We start from the raw sequence: 13576 nt of genomic DNA, 5'->3' as shown, positions 1-13576 counted from the left end.
CTCTCGGCTCCAGACTTCTGCCAACCCTGGTTGCACGTAGTCCTGGAGGTCTCGTCATGTGACTTCCTGCCTCCGACTGCCCCGCCCCCCACGCTCCCGCCATCGGTTGCCCTACACGTCCCATCTCGCGGTGCACCCCCGCCAATTGGACTGCCTCTGCGTTACCTGACCGGAAGACTCCTGACTATCAGTCAAACAACCTTTTCTTCCCTGTTGCCAATATTTTTATAACTAATGAACAAAAGCATTCAAAGAAAAGAAAATAAACACCCTATTTTTTAATGCTCCCTACGATTGTTCTCCCGAGTGTTGCTGGTAGCAGAGTCCTGGCGATTAATCTTCAATTCCTGGAGACTCCAGGGCAATCCCTGGCACTGCCGCCAGGGGGGTCCTGCTAAAAGTAGCACCCTGGCGAAGTTAGCGCCCCAAAGGGGGCGCGACCCAATTTTCCCCCTTTTAATTTTAAATTAAAACAAAGAAGTTTAATTAAAATAACCACTGAAGGAGATTCCTGGTCATCTGCCAATTACTAAATGTCATTGTTTGAGTTGGGGATCCTCCATTATGCTCAATAATGGCAGTTCCATTTACAAATAAAGTGTAGAACAGAACCACGAACGGCCAACTTGTTGATGGAGACGGATGCAGTTTTGATTCAGTAACAGACCTTCTTCCTTTCCATTCAGAACCACCAGATTCAGCAATTGCAACCACTGTTCTACCTCAGAATATCAAGATGAAGTATGTGTCCAAAGGTCGTATCGTGACCTTCCGATGCGGACAGACTCGCTCAGGAGCAACTCCTCCTAAAGTCAGGTGAGTCACATTGAACTGATGTCATTTAACCGCCCATTCATTGCTGCAGAACCCTGTAGTACTATTGAAAGAGGAGCAGGGAATTCTCCCAGTGTCCTGATTAACATTCCTCCCTCAAACAATGGCAGTACAACAGCAACAACAACAACGACAACGTGAATTTACATAGCGCCTTTAACATTGCCCAGTGGAACACTGAGGTATCTACTTGGGTGAGATATTACACGCAGTCACCATTGACCAGAAACTTAACTGGACCAGCCACATAAATACAGTGGCAACAAGAGCAGGTCAGAGGCTGGGAATTCTGCGGTGTGCCTCACCTCCTGACTCCCCAAAGCCTTTCCACCATCTACAAGGCACAAGTCAGGAGTGTGATGGAATACTCTCCACTTGCCTGGGTGAATGCAGTTCCAACAACACTCAAGAAGCTCGACAACATCCAGCACAAAGCAATCCATTTGATTGGCACCCTCTTCACCACCTTAAACATTCACTCCTTCCACCACCAGCGTACCATGACTGCAGTGTGTACCATCTACAAGATGCACTGCAGCAACTCGCCAAGGCTCCTTCGGCAGCACCTCCCAAACCCGCGACCTCTTCCACCTAGAAGGATAAGGGCAGCAGGCGCATTGGAACACCACCACCTCCAAGTTCCCCTCCAAGTCACACACCATCCTGACTAGGAAATATATCGGCCGATCCCTCATCGTCGCTGGGTCAAAATCCTGGAACTCCCTCCCTAACAGCACTGTGGGAGTACCTTCACCTCATGGACTGCAGCGGTTCAAGAAGGTGGCTCACCACCACCTTCTCAAGTGGCAATTAGGGATGGGCAATAAATGCTGGCCTTGCCAGCGATGCCCAGATCCCATGAATGAAAAAAAAGTCTCTGGCAGTAAAACTGTGGTTCATGGGTCGCTGAGTCAGAAGGTCGTGGGTTCAAATCCCACTTCAGAGACTTGAGCATGTACTCTAGGCTGACACTCCAGTGCAGTACTGAGGGAGTGCTGCACTGCCAGAGGTGTCATCTTTCAGGTGAGACGTTAAACCGAGGCCCTGTCCGCCCTCTCAGGTGGACATAAAAGATCCTGTGGCCACTATTTTGAAGTAGAGCAGGTGTCCTGGCCAATATTTATCCCACAACCAACATCACTAAAACAGATGATCAAATTGCTGTTTGTGGGATCTTGCTGTGTGACAAATTACAACAGTGACCACACTTCAAAAAGTACTTCATTGGCTGTAAAGCGCTTTGGGAGGTCCTGAGGTTGTGAAAGGCGCTATAGAAATGCAAGTCTTTCTTTCTTTCTAAAACCCAACTTCTTCGGTGCGGATGCAAAGCAGGCAGTAACAGATCGGTCGGTTGTTCCACACCCGGCACCAGTTTTATCTCCATTGATTTCCATGAAAAGGAAAATCGGGTGAGGTGTGCAGTGGGCGGGCATTTTGCTACCGCCCATTTTGCGGCCCTGCCGAAGTAAAATTTCACCCCCTCTGTCCTGTAGTTCATGCGGACATTAAGCATCCCATAATATTGTTCTACTTGTGTCCTGGGCGTGACTGCTTCCCTCAACCAGCACTACCAAAGAGAGATTAACGGTCATTTCTCGCAATACTGTTTGTGGGACCTTGCTGTGCACAAAGCGCTTGGCTTCACTTCCAATTATTTTTTTGTATGATGAGGCGCTATGTAAATGCAAGCTCTTCTCCCTCCTGCTACAATGATTAGCATTTGTTCTTTTTTCTTTCAGTTGGTACAAAGACGGAGAATTGTTGGCCAATTCAGTGCCTGGATACTTCACCGTGAAAGACCAGGACCTCAGTATTGTAGCAAACGAATATAACGAGGGTCTGTACACCTGCCAAATCCAGCGGAAGACTTTGACGCTTGCAGCCAATTCTTGGTGGATCAGGGTCAAGGAGGACAATGATATTGATGAGCCACGAGATGTTGTCTCACACTGAGGACGAGTGGGACATCATGGAAAGGATGTCAAATCAATCCAAACCATTGTAAGACATGTAAATGTGACCACAGAGGTCAATGACCTAGTTTTGACCAATTGCTTGACAATGTCAATGGACAGTCTCTTTGCCAACATCACTGAATCCCCAACCAGATGGTCATGAGTTTGAGTCGTGACGTTACCTGAAGTTGTAAATTAATCAGCTCCAAATGAATTCTCTGAGGTTGTGGACAACCCATGGTTGGAGAGCACCTCGCCCGAGGAAAACATTCCCGTCTGCGAAGGAACAAACAAATTCTGCCCATCTTGCTCTGGGGGCAAGTGCATGACCGATGGGTGTCCACAACGCAGATTCGGTCAACCTATATGACGATTTGTATGTCTTGCCTCCTCCTGGAAACTGAGAGAGGGATAATAAAAGAGTTAGGCAGACTGTTAAATAGGAATTTTAATAAAGGAAAATTATCAGCATTAATGTTGTTACACAGCAGTGAGAATTGGTTTGCTTTTAACAGTTGAGTAAATGACCAATTGCTGAACTCGGCGGCTCCCGAAGAATTCAACAATAAATTGTACGGGAGGATTGCGGGATGGATCCTGCCCAATTTTCTGCCCATTTAAAAGAATGAATGGAAAATTGGGTATGGCTCCATTACAGATGCCCAACTTTCCATCTACGCTTTATCCCCAAGTACAATATACTGGGAAAAATCTGACCCATGTGTTCAGTCACGAGGTTAAAATGGAACGAAGTTCCAAGAACAGTTGGGACACCTCTCTCGCTCATTTCTCTGGCTGATTGGGTCAGTATTAAGCTCATGGGGTCATCGCCAGCAAAAGTGAAAAAAAACAGCGGTGTGATACGGGTGTGATCACCAGCGTAACCACGGTGATTCATTAATGTTCTCTCTGTAAACATTGACTGAAGTTGAAGCAATAACATCATTGGTATAAACACAGAAACTGCTGGAAATCAGCCCATTTAATGAAAGGAAAGAAAGAAAGAAAAATGTATCGATCTCCCAACAAGTTTGACAACCAAGTTCTTTCATTCTATGTAGGGAAATGCAGCAACCAATTTGAGCAAAGGAAGATCCCCCAATCGACAATGCGATAGTGACTATTCTGATTTAGTGATAAATGTTAGTTAAGGTGACTCCACTGATCTTCTTCAAATGGTGTCATGGAATCTTTTACATTCACCTAAGAGCATACAGGGCCTCAGTTTAGTGTCTCATCCGAAAGACAGCACTCCCTCAGTACTGCACTGGAGTGTCCACCTAGATTTATTGTGCTCAAGCCTCTGGAGTGGGACTTGAATCTCACAACCTTCTGACTCGGAGGCGAGAGTGCTGCCCACTGAGCCACGACTGACACCTGTCGTCAATGGGAATTCACCCCAATCAGTTGAGTGAGTGATGGCCCTTCTATTATTTAGCAGGGACTATGGATTTGTGACCTTTTCTCTCCCTCATTGAGTATCTTTGCCAGCAATGGTCTATTCATTGACACTCCCTCCCTGAAGACACTATAGTCTAGCAGTGTTGTCCAATATGATAGCCACCAGCCACATGTGGCTGGGAGTCCAGGTGTGGCTAATTGTATATCTGATTAGTAAATAAAAAATGAGTAACAGACACTCTCGTTCGGCCTGTGATCTCAATACTCAAATTTGCACGGCGTGTGTGTGTGAACTTTAACCTTCTTTGTGTGTTTGTTGGCAAGATGGTAAGACAAAAAGCAGAGTGTGCGAGTGTTTTTTGATCATGGTGACTGCTTTACTTCCTTAGTTACTGATTGGCGTTCGATGTATGTTAAGTGAATGTACACATGGTGAAGTTTAGATACCGGTATTGTGTGATTGTGTTTAAGGCTACTAAAATTAGTGCTTGTGGCTAAAACAGTGTTGCCTTGGCCACACCTGTGGTGAGTCTGCGATTTCTGCTCGACACCAACAATTAAATCCAATTTGAGCGAAATGAATGGCACAGTCTTAGACACAAGCCATGTTGAATTAATTGGCTAGCAGTTGGCTAGCAGGACTGAGATGAGGAGAAATTTCTTCACTCAGAGGGTGGTGAATCTTTGGAATTCTCGGCCCCAGAGGGCTGTGGAGGCTGAGTCATTGAGTATATTCAAGGCAGAGATTGATAGAATTTTGAATATTAAGGGAATCAAGGGATATGAGGATCGGGCAGGAAAGTGGAGAAGTAGAAGATCAGCCATGATCTGAATGAATGGTGGAGCAGGCTCGAAGAGCCAAATGGCCGACTCCTGCTCCTATTTCTTATGTTCTTATGATTACCCACCTGCAATGACAGTCGTGCCTTGGACCTGGGGAGAAACAGGGTAGAAATAAAGTGTTTCCCATGAAGTAATAAGGGAAACAAAGTGGGCGATTGACAGTCTGTAGCAGGAAAGAAAGAAAGACTTGCATTTCTACAGCTTCTTTCACAGCCACTGGACGTCCCAAAGTGTTTTACAGCCAATTAGGTACTGTTGAAGTGTAGTCACTGTTGTAATGTAGGAAATGCAGCTGCCAATTTGCAAACAGCAAGCTCCCACAAACAGCAATGTGACAATGACCAGATTATCTGTATTATTGAGGGATAAATATTGGTCAGGGCACCAGGGATAACTCCCCTGATCTTCTTCGAAATAGTGCCACAGGATCTTCTACGCCCACCTTAGAGAGCAGAGGGGGCCTCAGTTTAACATTTCATCTGAAAGACGGCACCTCTGACAGTGCAGCACTCCCTCGGTACTGCACTGGAGCATCAGCCTCAAATTTTGTGCTCAAGTCTCTGGAGTGGGACTCTGAACCCACGACCTTCTGACCCAGAGGCGAGAGTGCTGCCCACTGAGTCACTGGCTGACACCAAAGGCGAAGATTTGTTTGTGGATCACTTACCCACTCTATAATGGAGTGCTGCGAGGCTTAGGGATCAAGGACATTGTTTGAAGAAAGAAGGAAGGAACTGGTATTCCAAGTAAGCTGCTGAGAAGTAATTAAATGGAATATATATATTTCTTTGTTCTCAGGATATTGCTAAGTGGTTACTTTGTCGACTTATGATATAAGTAAGACACAACATCAGAACATAGGAATTTCTGGAAGACAAAAGACCAAGGTCCATCCAGTTCACCTTCTACCATCCTGGTAATCGCATGATCCAACGATAATGGAGTTATTGACTAAATAATACCAATCAATCTCTGTCAATTAGTCTACAACAGACCCAGGGATGCATCGTATTTCTAAGACGGACTTCCATTTATCTGGCTCCTTTTCACATCTCTCGGAGACGTCCCAAACCACTTCACATGCAATGAAATATTTTGAAGTGCGCTGACTGTTGTTATGTAGGCAAACATGGCAGTCATTTTGTGCATTGCAATATCCTACAGTCAATAGTAAATGAAAGACCAGTTACCATGCTTTATGGTGGAGTTGTTTGATGGAGGCCAGAACATTCCTCTCCTTTGTATAGTGCCCTGCGATCTCTAACATCCACCTGAACCACTGGAACAGACAAACATGGCCTCGGTTTAACATCTTTTTAAGATTTATTTACGGGATGTGGGCTTCGCTGGCAAGACCAGCATTTATTGCTCATCCCCAATTTCCCTGGAGAAGGTGGTGGTGAACTGCCTGCTGAGGCCATTTCAGAGGGCAGTTAAGAGTCAACCACATTGCTGTGGGTCTGGAGTCACATATCGGCCAGACCGGGTAAGGACGGCAGATTTCCTTCCCTAAAGGACATTAGTGAACCAGATGGGTTTTTATGACAATCCGGTAGATTCATGGTCACCATTACTGATTCTAGCTTTTTATTCCAGATTTATTTAATTAGATGAATTTAAATTCAGCTGCCGTGGTGGGATTTAGAATTCATGTCTCTGGATCATGAGTCCAGGCCTCTGGATTACTCGTCCAGTAACATTACCACTATGCTACAGTTCCCTCCTCCAAAGTAGTCAATGGTGGGATATTTTCTTCATACGAGGGTGAAGGAAAGCTCATTATATTGTCAGTTAGTGAGTTCTTTTTGCTACATTGACAGTCTGAAACCACTGGAGACATCATTTCACTATCACGCAAGATGATTAAATGCACTCGCGTTGTCTTGAGGCACTAAACATTTATTAGTTAAGTATTCCAGCGCCAACAATTGTGGTAAATATGCTTATTTATAATTGAATACTCTGCGGAGGGGAAGCATTGAACGAGAGAAAAAATAAAATATTTGGACCTCTGCCACCTCATCAACAAAGAGCGACACTTTTGATCTCTCCCTGAGGAGCTCTCAGCTGCCTAATTAATATATTCATACCCTTCATTGATGTTAATTAAAGATTCTACCTATTGAAGCCGCTTCAACCTTCATTGTCTTTCTTGTAAAGAGCTTCTCTGTCGTTGGGCAGAAATGGCCAACTTGACAAATGACAAGCCCCAAGCTGATTGGCCAATGGGTCGCCATTTTAACTTTGACCTGACGCATGGAAACCAACTTTGATATATTTATTTTTAAATATAAAGTAGATCAATTAAATCTGTGTAAACCTGTAAGCAACTCCAATGGAACTGTTGAAGCCTGTAGATTTCCATTGACGCGATCGGTCGCTAGAGAGGCTGAGCAGCATCAGTTAAGAATACCTAAAGAAGAACACACTATGGCCAGAATTCTTTACCTGGGCAGGTCCAGTGTGGCCAGTGTCCGTGGTGGGTCGCGCCCCTGCTGCTGGCTCCATCCCGCTGTAGAAAATGAACTTACCTTAATAGGGCATATTAAGCGTGTTGCCTGGCCCAATGAGATAGAGCAGCTCTGGTGACATCATTCATGATGCGTTTTCAGCCGGGATCCTTAAAGGGACCCTGGCCACATTACATAATGTTTAATCTAACAAAGTGGGTGCTGAATCTTTACTCTACAATAATAGAATAAAAGTTATATATGAGTGACAAACAAATATTATTTAATGATAATATTATTTAAATATGATGCCATCTACAAATCCGATTAAGAACATAATTAAAAAAGTACATTAATTGGGACGTTATTGGTGCTTTAGTCACAAATCTATAAACTTTTGCATCAGTAACTGGTACAAATAAAAGATGTGTGTGTATAGGTGATATATAAAATTAAGCAGATTTTAAATGTAATTATAAAGGGGTGGATTTACAATCTAATACAAGTTCAGCAGAAGAGCTGTGGAATCCCTGATAAACAGTGTAAGTGGTGCTTACAATGTGTTTCTGGGATTTCTGCAGCTCTTCCATTGAAGTTAACAATGGACAAGTGAGAGAACCTCTGCAGAAATTCACCCCCAAAGTCTCAGACTGAAAAATTAAATTAGTTATATTCAGGGACTGAAAGCAAATTGAACCAGTAGAATGATTGATGAGAATGAAATTGTTACGGCTGATGACTTGATTTAATGTGTAACTGGACAATCACAGTATATTGTGAGAAAAACCTGACCAGAAACAACACAAAAATTTATTGAAATAGTTTATGTCATTTTTTATAGTGCAGATCAATTCACTGCAATTACTGTTGAGTTGAAAGGTAGCAGCCGAGGATGGCCAGTGAAAAATATATTTCCCTCACCATTTACATCCCTTCAGGAATTTCTGAATTAACATTTACCAGTAGCTTTTCAAGTAGAACGGAATCTCCATCAATCTGTTAGCTGATGTAATCAACATGTTTTTATTTTGCTTTGTTTTCCATGCTGTCAAGTAATCAGCTGGAGCAATGGCCACGGAACTCCCGCCCCAGGTTGGGACGTGGTTCCCGAGCTGTGTGAATCCCGTGGCCATGCAGGGAAATCTAAAAGTTAACTGAAAAAAGGCTCTTAAGTGCCTGTAAACTACCCGATAATCATCTCAATTGGGTCGCCCGCCGCTGCCGGTCAGGTCGGCTCCGCGATGACAGACCCACCGGGGGAAAGGCGCGTGGGAGCGAGATGACAGCGGGTTAGAGTCATAGAGTCATAGAGTAATACAACTCTATGACTCTAATACAACTTTCCCACCCGACCCGCCACCAATCACGCCACAACCACCCCGGAATGTGCTTTGAGCTTCAACCCATCATCATCTCAGTCTCTGAATAATACAGGACAGACTGATATCTGATTAAAACTTTAATTTGTATCTCCCACATCTGTATCCATTTATCTTTTAAATGAGCATTATTCTAAACATTAATGGCTAAATTACAGATGTTGATGATCCTGATATCTGCACTTGCAATTCAGAATCTGTACACAAATATTTTTTATAATTGAAAACTGTTGAATTAAGATTAAATAAGATAATAAAACTTTGCACCTAATATTCTGCAAGTTTCAATCCTTTGTCTCACTACCCCTCTATTTTAAATGGGATCTTTTTCATTCACCTGAGAGGGTATATGGGGACTGGTTTAACATCTCATCCAAAAGACAGCACCTCGTACAGCAGAGCTCCCTCAATACTGTGACTCAAACCACTGGAGTTAGACTTGAACCCACAACCTCTGACTCAAAGGCCAGAGTGCTACCCACAAGGGCAGCAGGCGCATGGGAACATCACCACCTCCAAGTTCCCCTCCAAGTCACACACCATCCTGACTTGGAAGTATATCGGCCGTTCTTTCATCGTCGCTGGGTCAAAATCCTGGAACTCCCTCCCTAACAGCACTGTGGGAGCACCTTCACCACACGGACTGCAGCGGTTCAAGAAGGCGGCTCACCACCACCTTCTCAAGGGCAACTAGGGATGGGCAATAAATGCCGGCCTCGCCAGTGACGCCCACATCCCAGAAACAAATTTTTAAAAAACAGACAAAGGGAAGGGGGGAAAAAAATAGAGAAAGACTTGATAGGCAGGATCTCTGACCTGTTTCAGAGACAAATGGGAAAGGGTCAGGTGACTGACGTCAGATGATGGAAAGAAATTAAAGATGCGAGAGAAACAACAACAACTTGAATTTATTAGGGATGGCCAATAAATGCTGGCCTTGCCAACTACGCCCAAATCCCATGAACGAATTTAAAAAAAGCCACAGCTAACATACGGATTACCACAGCATTTTATTGCTCTCTTCTGAGCTTGGGATTGGGGGATTGGGGGAGGGGTGGAATTAGAATATTTTGGCACAAAACAGAGAGAGCTACAATTTACAGCTGAGCTGTACAACAATGAGAGAACAAGAGACTTGCATGTAAATGGCACCTTATCGTGTCTCTGAGGGCACCTTTACACTGGAGGTTTAGAATGAGTGGGGAGTGATTCCATATTAAATGCACCATAGGGTCAAGTGGCTTGAGACTTGCTGGAGGCGGTAGTCGTAACATGGCATGTAAATCCATTGCAATGTCACACCTGGATTTCAAACTTTTAGGTTGAGGGTGCTGCACGTGGACCCAGGAAGCGCGCAGCTCTCTCCCCAGGCCAGAGAGTTAGAGTAAGGCAGGAGCCAAGCAATGGGAACGGGTGATGTGCTTGGCCGGGAAACAGAACTACATCTCATGATGTCAAACTGCAGTATAAATGCATTCTCCAAAACATTTCAATGTGCTTCATGTGTATAGGCAGACGCAACAGTTATTTTTCGGCACAGCAAGGTCCCACAAACAGCAATGAGATGAATGTTAATCTGCTTTTGTTTTAGCATTGCCTGAGGAAAGACCGTTGGCCAGAACACCAGGAGAACTTCCTGCTGGTCTTCCAATAGTGCCCTCAGATCTTTAAAATTCACAAGAACCCAGTGCAATGGCCCAGAAATTCGGGTCCCCACGGGTGAGTACGCGCTGGGTACTCACGCGTAGGCCCAACGAAAGTGTCAGTTTCGTGCATGCACTGCGCATGCGCGGGAAACCGGAACTTCCGTTCCCTTAAAGGAAGGGGTTCACAGGTCGAACGCGTGCGCCGGAGAGGCAGCGCGCACGCCTGGAACTTCCGTTTTTTTTGCAGCTTTCTCCGGGAGGGTAAGTCTCCAGGAGTTACACTTTTAAAAAGCAGTCACAAGGCCTGGTTTTAACAAGTTAAGTGGTGAATTAAGTAAAATTAAAACACTTTTTCCACAGTTTTATTATTTTTAAATACTTTAAAGAAAGGTAAGTTTATTTTTAGCCCAGTTAGAAACTGTAATTACTTTTTCAAAAATTTAAATTATTGTTTAAAATAGTTATTTTATGTAATTTATAGTTATTTTAAAAATGTGATGTTTTTTAAAAAATTATTTGAAGTTTTAGTGATGTTTTGGGGCTGATTTGTATTTATAGCTTTGACAGCTCTTCCTGTCAAATTTATGAATGGGCATTCCCTGCTACCATTGGCTCTCCATGGCCCACGTGATCCCAGGGGACACTTCGAACTAACTGCGCCCCTGGGATACGCAAGCACTGCGCGCCGGCAGTTGGAGGAGGCCCAGGATCGGAATCCCACGCGGGCCCACAGCTCAACGGCTGGCGCGCTAGGTAAGTGCAGGTCGGGGGCTTGCACCCGCGGGAAGCCCCCGACCTGAATTTCTGGGCCATTAATATTTCATCTGAAGGACACAGCAGCACTCCCTCAGTGTCAGCCTATATATTGTGCTTGGGTCCTGGAGTGGGACTTGAGACCAATCGCTATACCTGCCCTGGAAATTCTTTATGCTATATTGTGTGTTTTAATGAATGATTATAATTGCACTCACCACAGATCAGGGTCAAGAGTTACAAGCACATTGGCACCCAGAGACACACGTAAACTGGGCGTAAACCCCCAATCCCGTACCTGCCTCACTGACCAACATTGGCTCTGGGCTCGGCAATGCTTCAAATTAAAATTCTCATCTTCAGGTTCAAGTCCCTCTATGGTCTTTGTATGGCCCCTTTGTATAATCTCTTTCAGCCCTACAACCGTACCCCCGAACTCTCTATTCTTCTGACTCTGACCGCTTGTGCATTCCCCTTCCCTTTGCCCCGCCACTGACAACTATGCTGTAGTCAGCTAGGTCCCAAACTCTGGAATTCTCTCCCTAAACCCCTCCACCTCCCTCTCCTCTTTTAAGAACCTCCTTAAAACTCACGGCTTTGACCAAGCTTTTGATGACTCCTCCAATTCTCCGCCTCCTTGGCTCTGTGTCTGTTTTTACTCATGCCTCTGAAGTGTCTTGGAATCTTTTTTACATTAAAGGTGCTGAATGCTGCTGTTTGTTTGTACAAGTCGTAAAGGGATAAAAGGTCACGACTACAGAATTGCAGCGTGGGCTGAATGGCAGACTCTTGCTAGTTTCTAGATTTCTATGGCAGTTTTAAATGCAGGTTAAAGCTTTCTCGACTTTGTCCCAATAATCTGCCTCCATCCAAACCTCAGAGGATGCCCCAATACACCACCTTGGCTTTTCCATTGATCATACCATACATCCTTATGGCCTTACTAGGTGAGATTATCAATGTACAGTAATGTAAATTAGTGCTGAACCAGTGGGCACCAGTACACACGGAGAATGCGATGAGCCTGTTCAAGCTCACTTGTTGTAGGACCCTTACAGTCAGCAGACAGTGGACACTTTCTTCCAGCAATCTGGGCTGGCATCAAACTTGGGTTCCAGAAGTGATGGGACTGTGGACTACCTACTGCACTGTCCAGTCACCTCAGTGGTGATGTACTTAGATAGATGGACTTGCATTTATATAGCGCCTTTCACAACCACAAGACATCCCAAAGCGCTTTACAGCCAATGAAGTACTTTTGAAGTGCAGTCACTGTTGTAATGTAGGAAACACAGTGCCCAATTTGCGCACAGCAAGCTCCCACAAACAGCAATGTGATTATGACCAATAATCTGTTTTTAGTGGTGTTGGTTGAAGGATAAATATTTGACCAGGACACCGGGGAGAACTCCCCCTGCTCTTCGAATAGTGCCGCGGGATCTTTTACATCCACCCGAGAGAGCAGACGGGGCCTCGGTTTAATGTCTCATCCGAAAGACAGTGCAGCTCTGACAGTGCGACGCTCCCTCAGCACTGCACTGGGAGCGTCAGCCTGGATTGTGTGCTTAGATCAACTTACTTTGGAAGCTGAAGTGAAGAAGTAATTATAGAGCTAGAGAGATTTACTTTTAATCTTAAAATCTTTTCCTCAATTCACTGTTTATTTTTTCTTAATTTCAGTTTGCATGAAAAGTGCAGTAATTACTGAAAGATTGCTTGCTTTGTTTATGTATTCAGTTCTACAACAGCAGTCATAATACAATGGCTTATTTATTCCGTACACTACAGATCCCGCACACCTACACCTCAATTCCAACAATCAGTGTAACCAAAGCAATGAACTGACAAGTCAAATACTGATTCATTAATATCTTAGCAGAATCATTCCAGTGAGTATTTTATGGAATTAATGGTTACAAAAAAGCTTCAGGCAAATGGCAAGAGAGAATCTCGCAGTTTAACATCCATTCTAAAAGGTTAAAGGGACTGTTTATGACTAAATGCTGCACCGAGACAGCATAACCATTAAATGTCGAATAATCCGTAATCATTGAAACTTATAAAATTCTAACAGGACTGGACAGACTAGATGCAGGAAGGATGTTCCCGATGGTCGGGGAGTCCAGAACCAGGGGTCACAGTCTAAGGATAAGGGGTAAGCCATTTAGGACAGAGATGAGGAGGAATTTCTTCACCCAGAGAGTGGTGAACCTGTGGAATTCTCGACCACAGAAGGCAGTTGAGGCCAATTCATTAAATATATTCAAGAAGGAGTTAGATATATTTCTTAAAGCTAAGGGGATCAAGGGATATGG

At 44.3% G+C, this 13576-nt stretch overlaps 1 protein-coding gene across 1 annotated transcript in view; it reads left to right on the top strand.

Moving 5' to 3' along the window:
* The window catches only part of mmp23bb (matrix metallopeptidase 23bb), a 30297-nt gene extending 27037 nt beyond the window's left edge, over positions 1-3260 (top strand). Inside the window, exons 7-8 of the mRNA XM_085989682.1 lie at positions 687-816; positions 2574-3260. Of these exons, the coding sequence (XP_085845808.1) occupies positions 687-816; positions 2574-2787 (344 nt within the window). The 3' untranslated portion in view covers positions 2788-3260. The remainder of the gene's footprint in view (positions 1-686; positions 817-2573) is intronic.
* The last annotated feature ends 10316 nt before the right edge of the window (positions 3261-13576 follow it).

Source organism: Somniosus microcephalus, chromosome 6 (genome assembly GCF_052327205.1).
Source record: "Somniosus microcephalus isolate GS21.2 chromosome 6, FLI_Smic_1.0, whole genome shotgun sequence".
NCBI classification, from domain to species: Eukaryota; Metazoa; Chordata; class Chondrichthyes; order Squaliformes; family Somniosidae; genus Somniosus; species Somniosus microcephalus.
This window is presented reverse-complemented; position numbering and strand designations above follow the sequence as displayed.